Source organism: Sceloporus undulatus, chromosome 5, assembly GCF_019175285.1.
Source record: "Sceloporus undulatus isolate JIND9_A2432 ecotype Alabama chromosome 5, SceUnd_v1.1, whole genome shotgun sequence".
Lineage (NCBI taxonomy): Eukaryota > Metazoa > Chordata > Lepidosauria > Squamata > Phrynosomatidae > Sceloporus > Sceloporus undulatus.
This window is the reverse complement of record NC_056526.1, coordinates 41,123,087-41,135,552: the sequence shown is the minus strand read 5'-3', so window position 1 is coordinate 41,135,552 and position 12,466 is coordinate 41,123,087. Positions and strand designations below refer to the sequence as shown.

The 12,466-nt window shown below is 41.6% G+C and overlaps 1 protein-coding gene across 1 annotated transcript in view; it reads left to right on the top strand.

Annotated features, from left to right (window-relative positions):
- Positions 1-12,466, top strand: part of FAM234B (family with sequence similarity 234 member B) — a 43,919-nt gene that overhangs the window by 28,139 nt on the left and 3,314 nt on the right. The window contains exons 9-13 of the mRNA XM_042468333.1: positions 84-227; positions 3,810-3,894; positions 5,548-5,703; positions 7,845-7,947; positions 10,391-10,614. Of these exons, the coding sequence (XP_042324267.1) occupies positions 84-227; positions 3,810-3,894; positions 5,548-5,703; positions 7,845-7,947; positions 10,391-10,614 (712 nt within the window). The remainder of the gene's footprint in view (positions 1-83; positions 228-3,809; positions 3,895-5,547; positions 5,704-7,844; positions 7,948-10,390; positions 10,615-12,466) is intronic.

Sequence of the window (12,466 nt, the reverse complement as noted above, 5' to 3'; positions counted from 1 at the left end):
ATACTCCCCAAAAGCAACTTTTCCAAGTTGAGAAGAATTGGAACAAATATTGTTCCCTATCCATTGTTCTCTGCCTCCTCCAGTGGTGGTGTTGAGTTCCTACAGGCAGTAAAATCTCCAGAGGGCAACTGCAGTGACCTCCTCATCACTACTGATCATGGTTTGACATTACTGAGAGGACAGGACTTGGAGCCTCGCTGGACTCTGAAACAGCCGGACATTGACAGGTGATGAGTTCTTGTTTTTTTTTCTGGCTCTGTTTTCTGTATGCTCACATATGCTTGAGAAATACAATCAAGGAGGTTCTCTTTCTCACTCTTTGCCACATTCTCTCTGGTGCCAATAGAACTGGCCTACAATAATTCCCAGTAAATCAGGGCTAGTCAGCCTGATAGTCCTGTAGAAGCTTCAACAACAGAATTATTTACAATTGCCCATGCTGGCTGGGAACATAGCTTTGAAGTACATCTTAAAAGTAACCATGTTACTGCTAAAGCATTACATTTGAGGGTAATGAGAGCATTATGATATTGGGATGGGGAACCATGCAACCCTCCAGGTTGCATGGCTTCCAGCACTTTTCATTACAGTATTGGCTATATTGGCTAAGGCTGCTAGGGCTTGCAGTTCATCTGTATCTGAAGGGCAGTGTGATTCCCAGCTGAAGTAATATAGTGTCCTGTCACTTCATTACTTTTTTCTTAGGTGTAATGAATAAAGTTTAGGTGTCACTTGTAAAATATTGTTTGGGAGACAAATCAGTTGGGGGAATATTTGGTCATTTTCTATTATTAAAATAATTTTGCAAAAAGCAAGAACCAAAAATGAAATAAAATTAAAAATATTTAGTAACAAGTAATTACTTGCCATCCTTCTGTTTAAAGCATCAACTAAAGCCAACATATTACTTCAAAAAACTAATAGTATAAGCTGTGGCTAGGACAGGTGGGAGATGTAATTGAAGAAATCTGGAAGATATCAAATTGTTAACTCATTACTAAAGCCAGCAGCAACTCATCATAGAGCAACTTAGAACATTCTTAGGTGGGCAGACATTTGATGTTTTTTAAGATTATTGTTCAACAATTACATTTGCCATTGCCATCTCTTTTAAGTTGAGTCTTTTAAGTTAAGTTTAAATACTTCTATTCTGCTCTCCTTCATATGATTTAATTTAGCTTTTTTGAGGTTATAATAAGCTAAATGAAACCATATCAAGGAGAGCTGAATAGGGGTATTTAAAACAAAAAACACAAAGAAAAGACACATGGTCATCATAGACAAGAAAGATGTACTAGAACTTTGTACCATACTGATCTTGCTTTACTTATACCTTCCTACATACACACACACACACACACACACACACACACACCCCTCCTATGTGCAACCTTCTTGATAGTTGTATTTGGGCTAGGGAATGTCTATCTTTTGGAAGCCTGATTGGTTATCATTTGTTGGCCTTTGGGTGATGAGTGAAGATGTTCATATATTTCCAAGCAATTTTTTTAAATCACTTGGTATTATTATGAATCTATTATACATTGTCTATGTATAAAATATATAATTGCTGTAAACTCTCTTAGAGAATGTGTTGCTGAATTTGTTGGGGCCTACAATGGACCATGAAGTCTGGTAGCAGGATTCATTGTACTGTCAGAATTTGGAGAAGTCTCTCAATTTTCACTAGGTCAGACCCCCAGTGCTTAAGCTGTGTCTGCTCTAGAGAATCTCCCGCAACCTTTAGAGTAGATAGAAGAATGGTGGCTTGTGGGAGGGAGGGAGGGAAACTAGTAGAAACTATTCCATTCCAGGAAACAGTGCTGTTTGATATAACTTGACAAATCCAGTCAGAGCTTGGAGAGACTTTTGTGAGGATTAAGTTCTAAGGACTGGAGCGCAGCTTTGGCACAGCTTCTGGCCTCTTAAGACGCATACATCATTTAAACAACATACCTCCAAAGAGAACCGAAGCAGCTTTATTTTGGCCTGTCTGTACAGGCCCTAAGACTTCCAGAATCCCCTAGCCAGCAAGGGAGAGCCAGACGTTTTTCAGCTATGGTTCCAGTGCACATAAAACAAAGGGGAAGTGGTGTTGAAAGATGGGGATTGTCTGAGACAGCCCCTTCTCTATATCTAATACATGTCAGGGGCATTCCCCAGCAGTCTATGACTTCTGTGAAGAGTCTCTCTGAGCATACAAAAGATTTAAAAAAAAAATCCACTTGTGCTGGAGGTGAAATGAAAGTTCTCTTTCATATGTACTCTGTTTCAAGCCTTTTGAATCATGAAACCATAAATGTTTGCATAAATAACCATAGCCTGAACATTAGGTGTGTCCTTTAGGTTTAACTGGTTTAGATCCTCTACACTTAGCACATCTGAAATCCATTCTGGAGGTGCTTCCCCAACACACATAACAATAGCAATAGCAATAGCATTTCTATACCACTTATCAATACACTTAAGCACTTCCTAAGTGGTTTACAATGTGTAAGCTAATTGCCCCCAACAAGCTGGATACTAATTTTAGTGATCTTGGAAGGATGCTAGGCTAAGTCAACCCTGAGCCCCTGGCTGGTATTGAATTCACAACTTTCTGTTTTGTGAGTAAGTGGCTGCAATGCAGGCATTTAACCACTGCACCACACAGAGTGAACAAACATGTTAGTGTTGCCTCAGATCTGTCACACAAGCTAGCTCTGCCCTCTGTGCTGATACATATCAGCCACACAGCTGTTCCCTAACATATACAGTGTGCCCCCAGTATCCATTGGAGTTTGGTCCCCTGTGGATACCAAAGTCTATGAATGCTCAAGTCCCATTAAATACAGTGGCATAGTAAAATGGTGTCCCTTATATAAAATGGCAAAATCAAGGCTTGCTTTTTGGAATTTATATATTTTTAAAATATTGTCATGCTGTGGATGCTTGAATCCATGGATAAAAAAAGTCAATATGGAGGGCTGACTGTACATACTTTCCAAGAGTGTGAAGGGATTCTGTTCACATAGTGCTGGGCATGTATAGCATTCATCCACAAAAAAGGAGACCCTGACAGGACCAGGGGGCATCACCTTTCCAGTGGAAGGCAGTTTACTGAAGTGCAGTTACAGGTGAATCAGTTCTTCCTTTCCTGATGAACAGCATGTCACAGCAAGAATTGTTGGGCTAGGACTGCGGAGCAGAGGACCCAGGGTCAAAGTCTCATTCAGCCAAGGAGCTCACAGTGTGGCCGTGGACCACTTATTTCCCTCAGCCAGACTTGCTTCCTAAGCTTGTTGTGAGGATAAAGCCAGGAAGAGGATCAAAGATATATGTTTGGCAACTAACAGTTTGTATGTGCACTGCTCACATGCTTATATGAAATTTATTTTGGATCATCGGGGGTACTGGTGCATTTTTAAACATGTGGCTAATGTCATGATTGCTAATTATGCTAAGAATGACAGCAATAAAATGTCATGCTTTATGACAAGGAACCAGTTACATCCACACAGTTTCCTCTCATTGTACAGGGCTGTGGAATTATTGGTTTTGGAGGTCTGTGCTCCATTTTCTCTTTCTCCTTGCCTACATCAACAAATGATCTTTGCCCATGCCAGGATAGCAGACTTGATGGATGAGCAGCCTGATCTCTTTTGGCAAAGACTAGCTTTGCAGGAATGCAGATGAGCTCCGGTGAAGGAAGGTTACTGCTGAGGGTGTGGATATGTTCATTTAAGATGCCTTCCTTGTTTCTCCTGCATTCTCATAGTTGCTTTATGCATCCCCCTCCTTTCTTTCTTTCTTTCTTTCTTTTTTTGCAGCCAACCTTCCCCAGGGTACTTCAGCAATGATCAAATCCTGGACTTTATGCTTCAGGCACAGAGTGCAGGCAACATTACCAAAAAGGTATATTCATTAGTTTGTGGACAGAATAATCCGTGTATCATTTTAAAAACAATTTCACCTAGATACAATGGGTCTTTTCCCCAGGAGAATATGTATAGCATGGTGGGAATCTTATGTTTCCTCCAGTGTGTTGGCTTGCATCTCCCATAAGCCCCATCCAGCATGACCAAGGGTTGAGGATTGTGGGAGCTGTAATTCTAAACTTTTAGAGGGCCAGTGATTTCCCCACCCTGTGATGTAATGGTGGAAATCACATTTTATCCAGTGGCTCCAATGTCAGTAATAGCAACTATTTCTATCCGTACTCAAGCCATGACTTGGGGGAGTTGACTAGAAGGTTTCTTCTACATTATGAAGATTGAGAGCCAGAAGCAGAATATGATGTTAAATTCATCTACTTTTGTCCACATTTCAAAAATGCAAATAAGCCATAGGTGTAGAGGGGCAGGGGCTGATAATTATTAGGATCATACAGTGGTGGCGGCAGCAGCGGAGGAGGGGGAGGATTTAACCCTTTCTTCCCACACTGGCTGATTGAATTTAGTCCCCTGAACCTGCTGTTTGCATTGAGGAAACTTCACATTGACACTAACGAGAGATTTCCACTCATCCTATTCAGAGAAGAGATTTTCCTTGGGACAGCAGAATGGTTGCACCTCATCCCAACCTTATAGCTGCAGTTTTCATTTTTAAACAATGTGCATGTTTACAGACATTTTTTACATTTAATGTCGCATCCACTGTGGTCCTCAGTATTGAGGTTGCAAAATTTCAGACCGTGCCACTTTTGACTATAGGTATGGGAGATAGGGAGACAGAGAGGGACTCAGTGTAGCCCACCCAAAGCTGGTTCATCTCATACAGGGAGCATATGTAGAAGCATTAAAAATATGTCCTTCTACCTGAAGTCTGGAGCAGTACAGTTCAGCATTTAATCACCTTACTCTGTGTAATGTGTAGGTTGGATTATAAAGTGAAAAGAGGTATATCTCTCTGAGAAAGGTCATAATTAGGGAGTGAAAAGGGTAACTATTGCTTAGAGTTTGCCCAACCACCAGTGTCTGCTAATCAAAGCTATAATGCCTCTTGAGTTTGGAAAAGTTACTTTTTGGGACTCCAAAATTCTGGGTTGACTTATATACAGGGCAATATATGGTAATACTGCTTATAAAGCTCCTAAAAGAAATGCCCATCCTTCTTCGTAGCCAGTGATCTTTAAACAGCTACTGAGGCAAGGGCAGAGAGAGAAAGGGAGGGAGGGAGAGAGAAAGAATGCTTGCCTCCCAGTCTGAGTCCCCACACATGCTCCTCTTACCTCATAGCCAGAGATCTTTAAACAGCTACTGAGTCAAGGAACAGAGAGGACCCTTGACTTATCCACGGGCCATATCAAAATCCATAATGTTGCTCCCAAAACTTACCCTTGACTTATGCTTGAGGTCGACTTATAGATGAGTATATATCCCTCTACCACCTATGCTGCCTAGGAGATTCTGAGCATTTTAGTCCCAAAATGCAACTTTTCCAAGGTCTTACTGTCTTGGAATGTAATGCTATTTTAACTGTGCTGGTTTACGTTCTGTGCTTCCTTTGCTCCTCCCCACACCTTTCTTCATAATACCTCAGTGTTATTCTCAGTCTCTCTGCTTTTAGCTGCTAGTGGTGGATGGTAAATCAGGTCTCCCTGTCTGGAACTATGAGCTGCCCTGTCACATGAAAAAATCAGATGCCCTCTCAGTGATGACTTTGGACAAGAAATCTGTCTTTCTCTTCTGGGCAAACGAGAAGCAGTCCATCTTGAAAAGCTTGGTGAGTGAGAGTGTGGCTCTCCAGATAAGAAGGAAATTGGGTGTGCCATTACACTTCAAGAAGGCAAAGGAGAGTGGCTCGAGCTTCACAAGATGCCATGATATTTTTCCTGGAAGCCATTTTCCCTAATGCTGTGGGTGAAACTGAAATGTTGGTTTCAACTCAAAAAATCCATTTAATAAATGAGATGTTCTTTATTTATTATAAAAATCCTATGCTACTTTCAGGGCAAAAATCTGTCAATTCCCTTACAGCAAAAATGTTGTAAGTGTGTGCCTTCAAGTAATTTCTGACTCTATGACAGATTTTTCTTGGCAAGGTTTGTTCAGAGGGGGTTTGCCTGTGCCTTCCTCTGAGGCTGAGAGAGCATGACTTGCCTAAGGACACCAAGTGGTTTCCATTGGCAAGATGGGATTTGAACCCTGAGCAGTTTGCAAAACATCAGATATCAATAAAACCACAATTTCAACATGAAAACATTAAAATATTATGATAATAAAATGCATAATACACCCAATTACATGTTTAAAATACCACTCCAAAATAATGAAAAAGTTTCAAGATTCACTGGAATGCTAGTAGAGGCAGGACTGTACATATCTTTGATAAGCATGGGGCTGTTACACAGAATGCCCTATTTTGTGAGCCTACCAGTTTATTTTTAATCCTGGCTGAGTTTTACCTGTTACTTGTAGCACTTGATAGCTGCAGTGCCTGTTGGGAGAACACAAGGGAAGACCAAAGATGAAAGGGAATGCTGTAAGCAGGAGAGACTCTGGTTTTTGTGTTTAGTTTCTAGCTTGAAAATTCACATTCTGTTGGGTGTGATAACTATCTGCCAACAGATCAAGTACAGGCGACCCTTGACATTCATGGGGCTTAGGGGCACAAGACTCCCTGCAAAGGTAAAAAAACCTGCAAGAGTAGTGCGTGTGTGTGTGCCCCCATCTTCCTTCTGAAGTCTTAAATAGCTCTAGCAAGTTCTGAGGCGTCAGAAGGGCAGGGAAGCATGTATTTGTGGCTCCTTCCTTCCCTTCCAAGGCTTCAGGGAGCTCTCTGAAGCCTTGGAAGGGCAGGAAGGAGGGCATGAACACTTTCCCCAAAGCGCTTTCCAAGGCAAGAGAGCTATCTCCCCAGGTAGCTTCCTGTCTTGGAAAAGGGTGGGGGATTATTTTCCCCAAACCACTTCCCAAGGCATGAGAGCTGCTTGGGGAAAGAGGCAGCTCTCCATCCTGGAAAGGGCCAGGATTGGCAGGCACACCCTTCCCAGCTTCTCCCTGGGCTTTTTCCCTCCCCAGGGGAAAAGCCCAGGAGGGATGAGGAGGAGGAGGAGTGTGTGCACAGTGACCTTGACCTTGCAAATAATCAAAACCGTGAGTGTCAAAGCCACAAATGTCGAGGAACGACTGAATAGAACTGGTGCCTCTAAAAAGTATCCTATCCCAACAGTGGATGTTAACTAATCTTTGTCTTTCAACTTCAGTGATCAGGGCACATCCAGCTGACACTGCAGGTTTTCAGCAAAGAACCTGTGGAATTCAGTGTAGTCAGCTATACAAATTGAACTTCTAAAGTGCATGGTTATGATGAGACTAAGGGTGAGACTAAAACTGACAATTCATGCCTCTGATGACTAGGACGGTAATCCAAAAAGTTTACCCCATGACAAAGCTGGAAGATGCCACAAGACATAGTTGGGCTTGTTTTGTTTTGTTTGCTTTGTTTTTGTTTTTGCTACAACAGATTGACACAGCTGCCTATCCAATAGTTAAAAGTAATTTGATTAAATACCATGAGTGTTAATAACATAATAAACTCATTTTATTAAAAGTTAACATTTTACCATTATGTGATCCCCCCAGGATTTATATAGGGTTGGATTCAGATAAATTTGGTGACATTTTACACTTAATGAAATCAAGTTAGATTTAGGTTTGGGAAATTAGATTAGTTAGATGCTGACAGGGAAACTTTAAGGAATAGTTGTCCAAAAAGCAACTTTTGCAAGCTCTTGGATGACTATCATGAGATCAGTAATTTCAGTGGGGCTGTAAGTAATGTAGATTGGATCCAAATCTTTTGTAAATATTAGAAATTTGTGGAGGAAATGGATAAATCATTCTTTCTTCTCATTGATGTAGGAGCCCAGCCCAAGAGTCCACCATCTTTATCTTCTACATCCCACTTTCCCCACACTCCTCTTGGACCTGAGTAATACAACAGGCACAGTGACAGCTTCTTCCAGTGAGTATGAAGTGGTGTGGAGGGGAAAAAATAAAATAAAACCCCAAGAAGTCCAAAGATATGCTGAAAACCTCCAATTACACAAGTAATTGGAAGATTTAGGTTGATGAGTTTTAATATTACTGTGATCTATGGTTTTTTTGTTTGTTTGTTTGTTGTATATGTATTGTAATAAATTTTCAATTAAAAAAAAAGAAAACCTAATACATGTTGGGCAGTGTTGGATTGGTGCTGGGATGCTTTCTAGGTTGTTCATGGTTCTTATCCCTTTTAATTAACCCTTTGTGTTTCTTATAACTGTTGACTGTTGATGGTCAAATAAACAGTGGTTCTCAGTCTGTGGCTCTTCTGATGTTTTGGACTAATTCCCAGAAGCTTCTGCCAGCATAGCTAGGACTGATATAACAGATATAAGACAGATATAAGATATGACAGATATAAGAGAGTCCACAGTGAAAGATGGGTTACAGAGTTTTTCACTTCCTTCAGAGCAGGATAGAGGATTATGCAGTGAGCACACTAAAGACATGGATAGCAATCTACCCTGCTAGTGTGGTGCAACAGTTTATGCTGTTGTCCTAGAACTGAGAACACGTCTATGCCAGCAGTTCTGTTCGTGCTGTGGTTACTATATAGTGCAAAGGGAGTAATACAGTTCTAATGGTGAGAGGCACAGAAGCAGGAGTGAACTTTACCAACCCATGGCAAAAGGCACCTGGCACTGAGCATACATTGTATGATGGAGGCATGAACAGTGTAGGTTCTTCAGTGAGGGGTGCCTCATGGCACATGTTGATAAAAAGCCACCCTTGATCCTCGGTTGAGGAGGTGGCAAGACCTGGAGGATGTAAAACAATAGGCAGGAAGACAGAGCAACAACTGGGAGGATCTGGGAATTGGCTGCTAATCTTCCTCTGAGAGTTTGCAGTCAAAGGGATCTAAACAATCTTGGATCTAAATCACAGACAGTGGCTCAGAACTACCTTTTTATGATAATCTGACACTGAAACAGAAAAGTTTCTGTCCATAATCCTTTACTAGTGAACTGTCCACAGTTGTATTTCTTGAGTAAGAGCTATAGGCATGGAGACTGAGGATGCTATGGATGTTGTCCCTGCCAAAGTGCTCCTTGTTTGAACCCAGCACAAAAGATCTTTTGACCATTTAGTTGGACCTAGTCATTGTCCTCCTCCCCCCTCCTCCTCCTCTTCTTTTTCTTCTTCAGATCTACTTAGAACAGACTCATTGAGTTGTTAAACAATGTCATCACTTCTGTCAATCCCATTGATTTAGTGAGTCTAATGAATGGGAACTAGCAGCTGGACATAGATCAGTGATGGTGAATCTTTTAGGGACCAAACACCCAACCTAAAAGACCTTCTGGCACCAGGTGCTACCTGGTGCTGGGGACGGGACTCCTGCCCTCTGGGGGAAGGACCTCCGCCCTCTGGGGGTGGGACTTCTGCATGGGACTTCTTCCCCTTGCCCTCTCCGGCGTTCAACTGCCTCTCTAGAGACAGCTGAAGACCCGGGGGAGGGGCAAGGGGGGAGGAAGAGGATCAGGTGCTCACCTGTTCCTCCTCCTGCCCCAGCACTGTCCCCAGCCTTTAGCTGTCCCCTGCCTCCGGAGAGGCAGCTGAAGGCTTGGGATGGCTGGAAAGAAGGAGGAACAGGCACACACCTCTTCCCCAACCTCCGCATGCTGGGGGAAATTGCTTCGCGTGCCATCTCTGGCACACGTGCCATGGGTTCGCCATCACGGACCTAGGTTTTAGACTACAGTTCCCAGAATCTCCTGGTCTCTGGCTATGTTGGATGAGGGATTCTGGAAGTTGTCCAAAACTAACTTTTCCCAGGTTTGCTGTCAAATAGCAAGTCCTAGTGAAAATGGATTGAATCTGCCAGGATTAAAACTAGCCAGTTGGGAGCGGCTGCTCGTCCAGCTGCTGCTGAACTTTCTGTTTGCACATTTCCAGTCATGCCTTATAACACAGGCTGTGAAGACTCTCAGGGTGTTCAAGTTGTGTTTTTCTAGGCAGCTTGTATGAGTCTTAGGAAATCTCTTTCTTTCTTTTTTTGTGCACACATTTAATGCTTTATATGTAAATCCTATTTATAACTCATTGGGTTATTTTTGTGAAGCATGCCAAAATTTCCGAACCAAAAGTTCTTTGTCGTAGTATTGGTTTTTTTCCTTGTTTTTAGCTTCATTTGCCAAAGTTTGAAAAGCCAGCTGTGACTGCAGATCTGCACAGGCATTTGTATTCATTGCAGAGTTCCAGGCCACTGAGCACTGTGCCTAGATTTTATCTGTACAGTAACTAGAAGCCAAGCCCTTGCACAGTTAGAAACATCCAATGGAGTTAGCCTGACTGCCAAGTCTGAATGTGGCAAATTACTTAATGCTCACTCATATTTTCCCCCTACCCTTTGTGCCTGCTAGTTGGAATCAATGATCTTCAAAAAGATGCATTTTATATCACCGTGACAACAAGCATCACCTCTGAACACCAGCCGGGCTTTCTGTCAGTCAGCAAACTCCGCCTGAGATGGGCCTTGATGAGTCAGAGCCAAGAAGTGCCCCTCAAGGAAACAGATCCCAAAATCAGCCGTGGGGAATTGAGGCGCTTTCTTTCTAGGATCAAATTCACTGATTTTGCTCACAAGGTGAGATGTCTTTTACAACAGTGGTAGGTGTTCACAAAAGACAAAGGAGAAGTGACAGGGCTGACCTCTTTGTGGAGAAAAAGGAATTACTGGTTTTGAATGTCAAGTAAATTACAGAAGTAAAGGACTGAGAGAAGTATGGGAGCAATAGAGTTGAGAGTCCTAAACTGATCCCTTGGATAGGTGGGTGGTTAGATAGTCCTGCCTAAACTGTGGTTTATTTGCAATCTAGGCAGACATTAAAATAGGCCTCATTCAAGCCACTGCAGCCTAGAGCTAGTTGGCATGTGCCTTTTTGTTGATACAGTACTGTACAAGATAACTCCCTCAATTGATTCCCTTTCCATGATTGATTATGTGGGTTTTTGTGAACAAGTTATACCATGAAGTGCTGACCTAATTCCAAAGAGACACAATTTAGTGGTCTGTCAAGGAAGCACATAGTAATTCACCCTTTTGCCATAGGTCATGTATTAAGATCCTACATTCCTTGAAAGAGAGGCAGTGTACAGATCACCTGTACCAAATGAAGATATTTCTTCTTTCCTTTAATTAATATAAATTAACTATAGGACCATTGCATTAATTTCTCACACAAAGAAAGTAATGTGTAAAATTCTACAGCATATCCACTCCTACCATATATGGAGTGTAAAATTCTAGAGGTGCAAGCTGCGTTCAGGAAAGGAAGAGGCATTAGGGATCGCATTGCAAACATACATTGGAGAATGGAGCACAGCAGAGAATTCCAGAGAAAAATTGCATGGGCTTTATAGACTATAGCAAAGCCTGTGACTGCATAGATTGTGAAAAATTATGGATCACTCTTAAAGAAATCAGTGTGCCACTACATTTGATTTATCTAATGTGTAACCTGTACTCAAGACATGAGACTACCATTAAAACAGAAATATGAAAAAACAGAATGGTTCCCAATCAGAAAGAGGGCCAGGCCAGGCTTGGCTTCATTCTATCACTCTGTTTGTTCAACTTGTTGAAAAGAAAATATCATATGCAGAATAGGTTTAGACTTGGAAGAAGGAGAAGTAAAGATCGTAGGGAAAATATGCAATCTAAAATATGCAGATTACACCATGTTACTAGCAGAAAATAACAAAGACTTGGAACAATTACTAAGGAAAGCCAAAGAAGAAAATGTTAAGGCAGGGTTACTATTGAACATTAAGAAAACAAAAATGAAGTCCACAGGTTTTTTTTTTCATAACTGAAGTGTAGATGATGAGGAAATTGAAAGAAAGATTTCCCATACCTTCGATCAGAATAGAGCTTGAAATCTGAAATAAGAAAACAAGGACTGGGAAGGGCAGCTATGAAAGAACTAGACAAGATCCGAAGTACAAAGTTATACAACTAAACCGTAAGGATTATCCATACCTTCACATTTCCTATCACTGTGTCAGGGTGTGAGAGCTGGATGGTAAGAAAGAAAACTAACTCATTTGAGATGTGGTGCTGGAGAAGAGTTCTTCTGCTAGCTAAAAAAGTCAGACAAATGGGTCTTATAACAAGCCTGAACTCTCCTTAGAAGCCAAGATGACTAAATTGAGGCTGTGTACTTTGGCCACATCATGAGAAGGTATTGCTCAATAAACAAGACGATAATGCTTAGAAAGCTAGGGGCAGTAGGAAGAGAGGAAGATGCCACTTGCTTTACAAGGACCCATCCGGTTGAGAATCTATATGCATTATTTCTGATTAACCTTACGTGGTTCTGTTTGCTAATGTGAGTCGGGCCTGGCACAAAGTGAGAGCATGCCCAACCCATCCTCATTCCTGACACACTGTTGATGTTATCACTGACTTGCATGAAGTTAGAGTGTCTGTTTTTCTT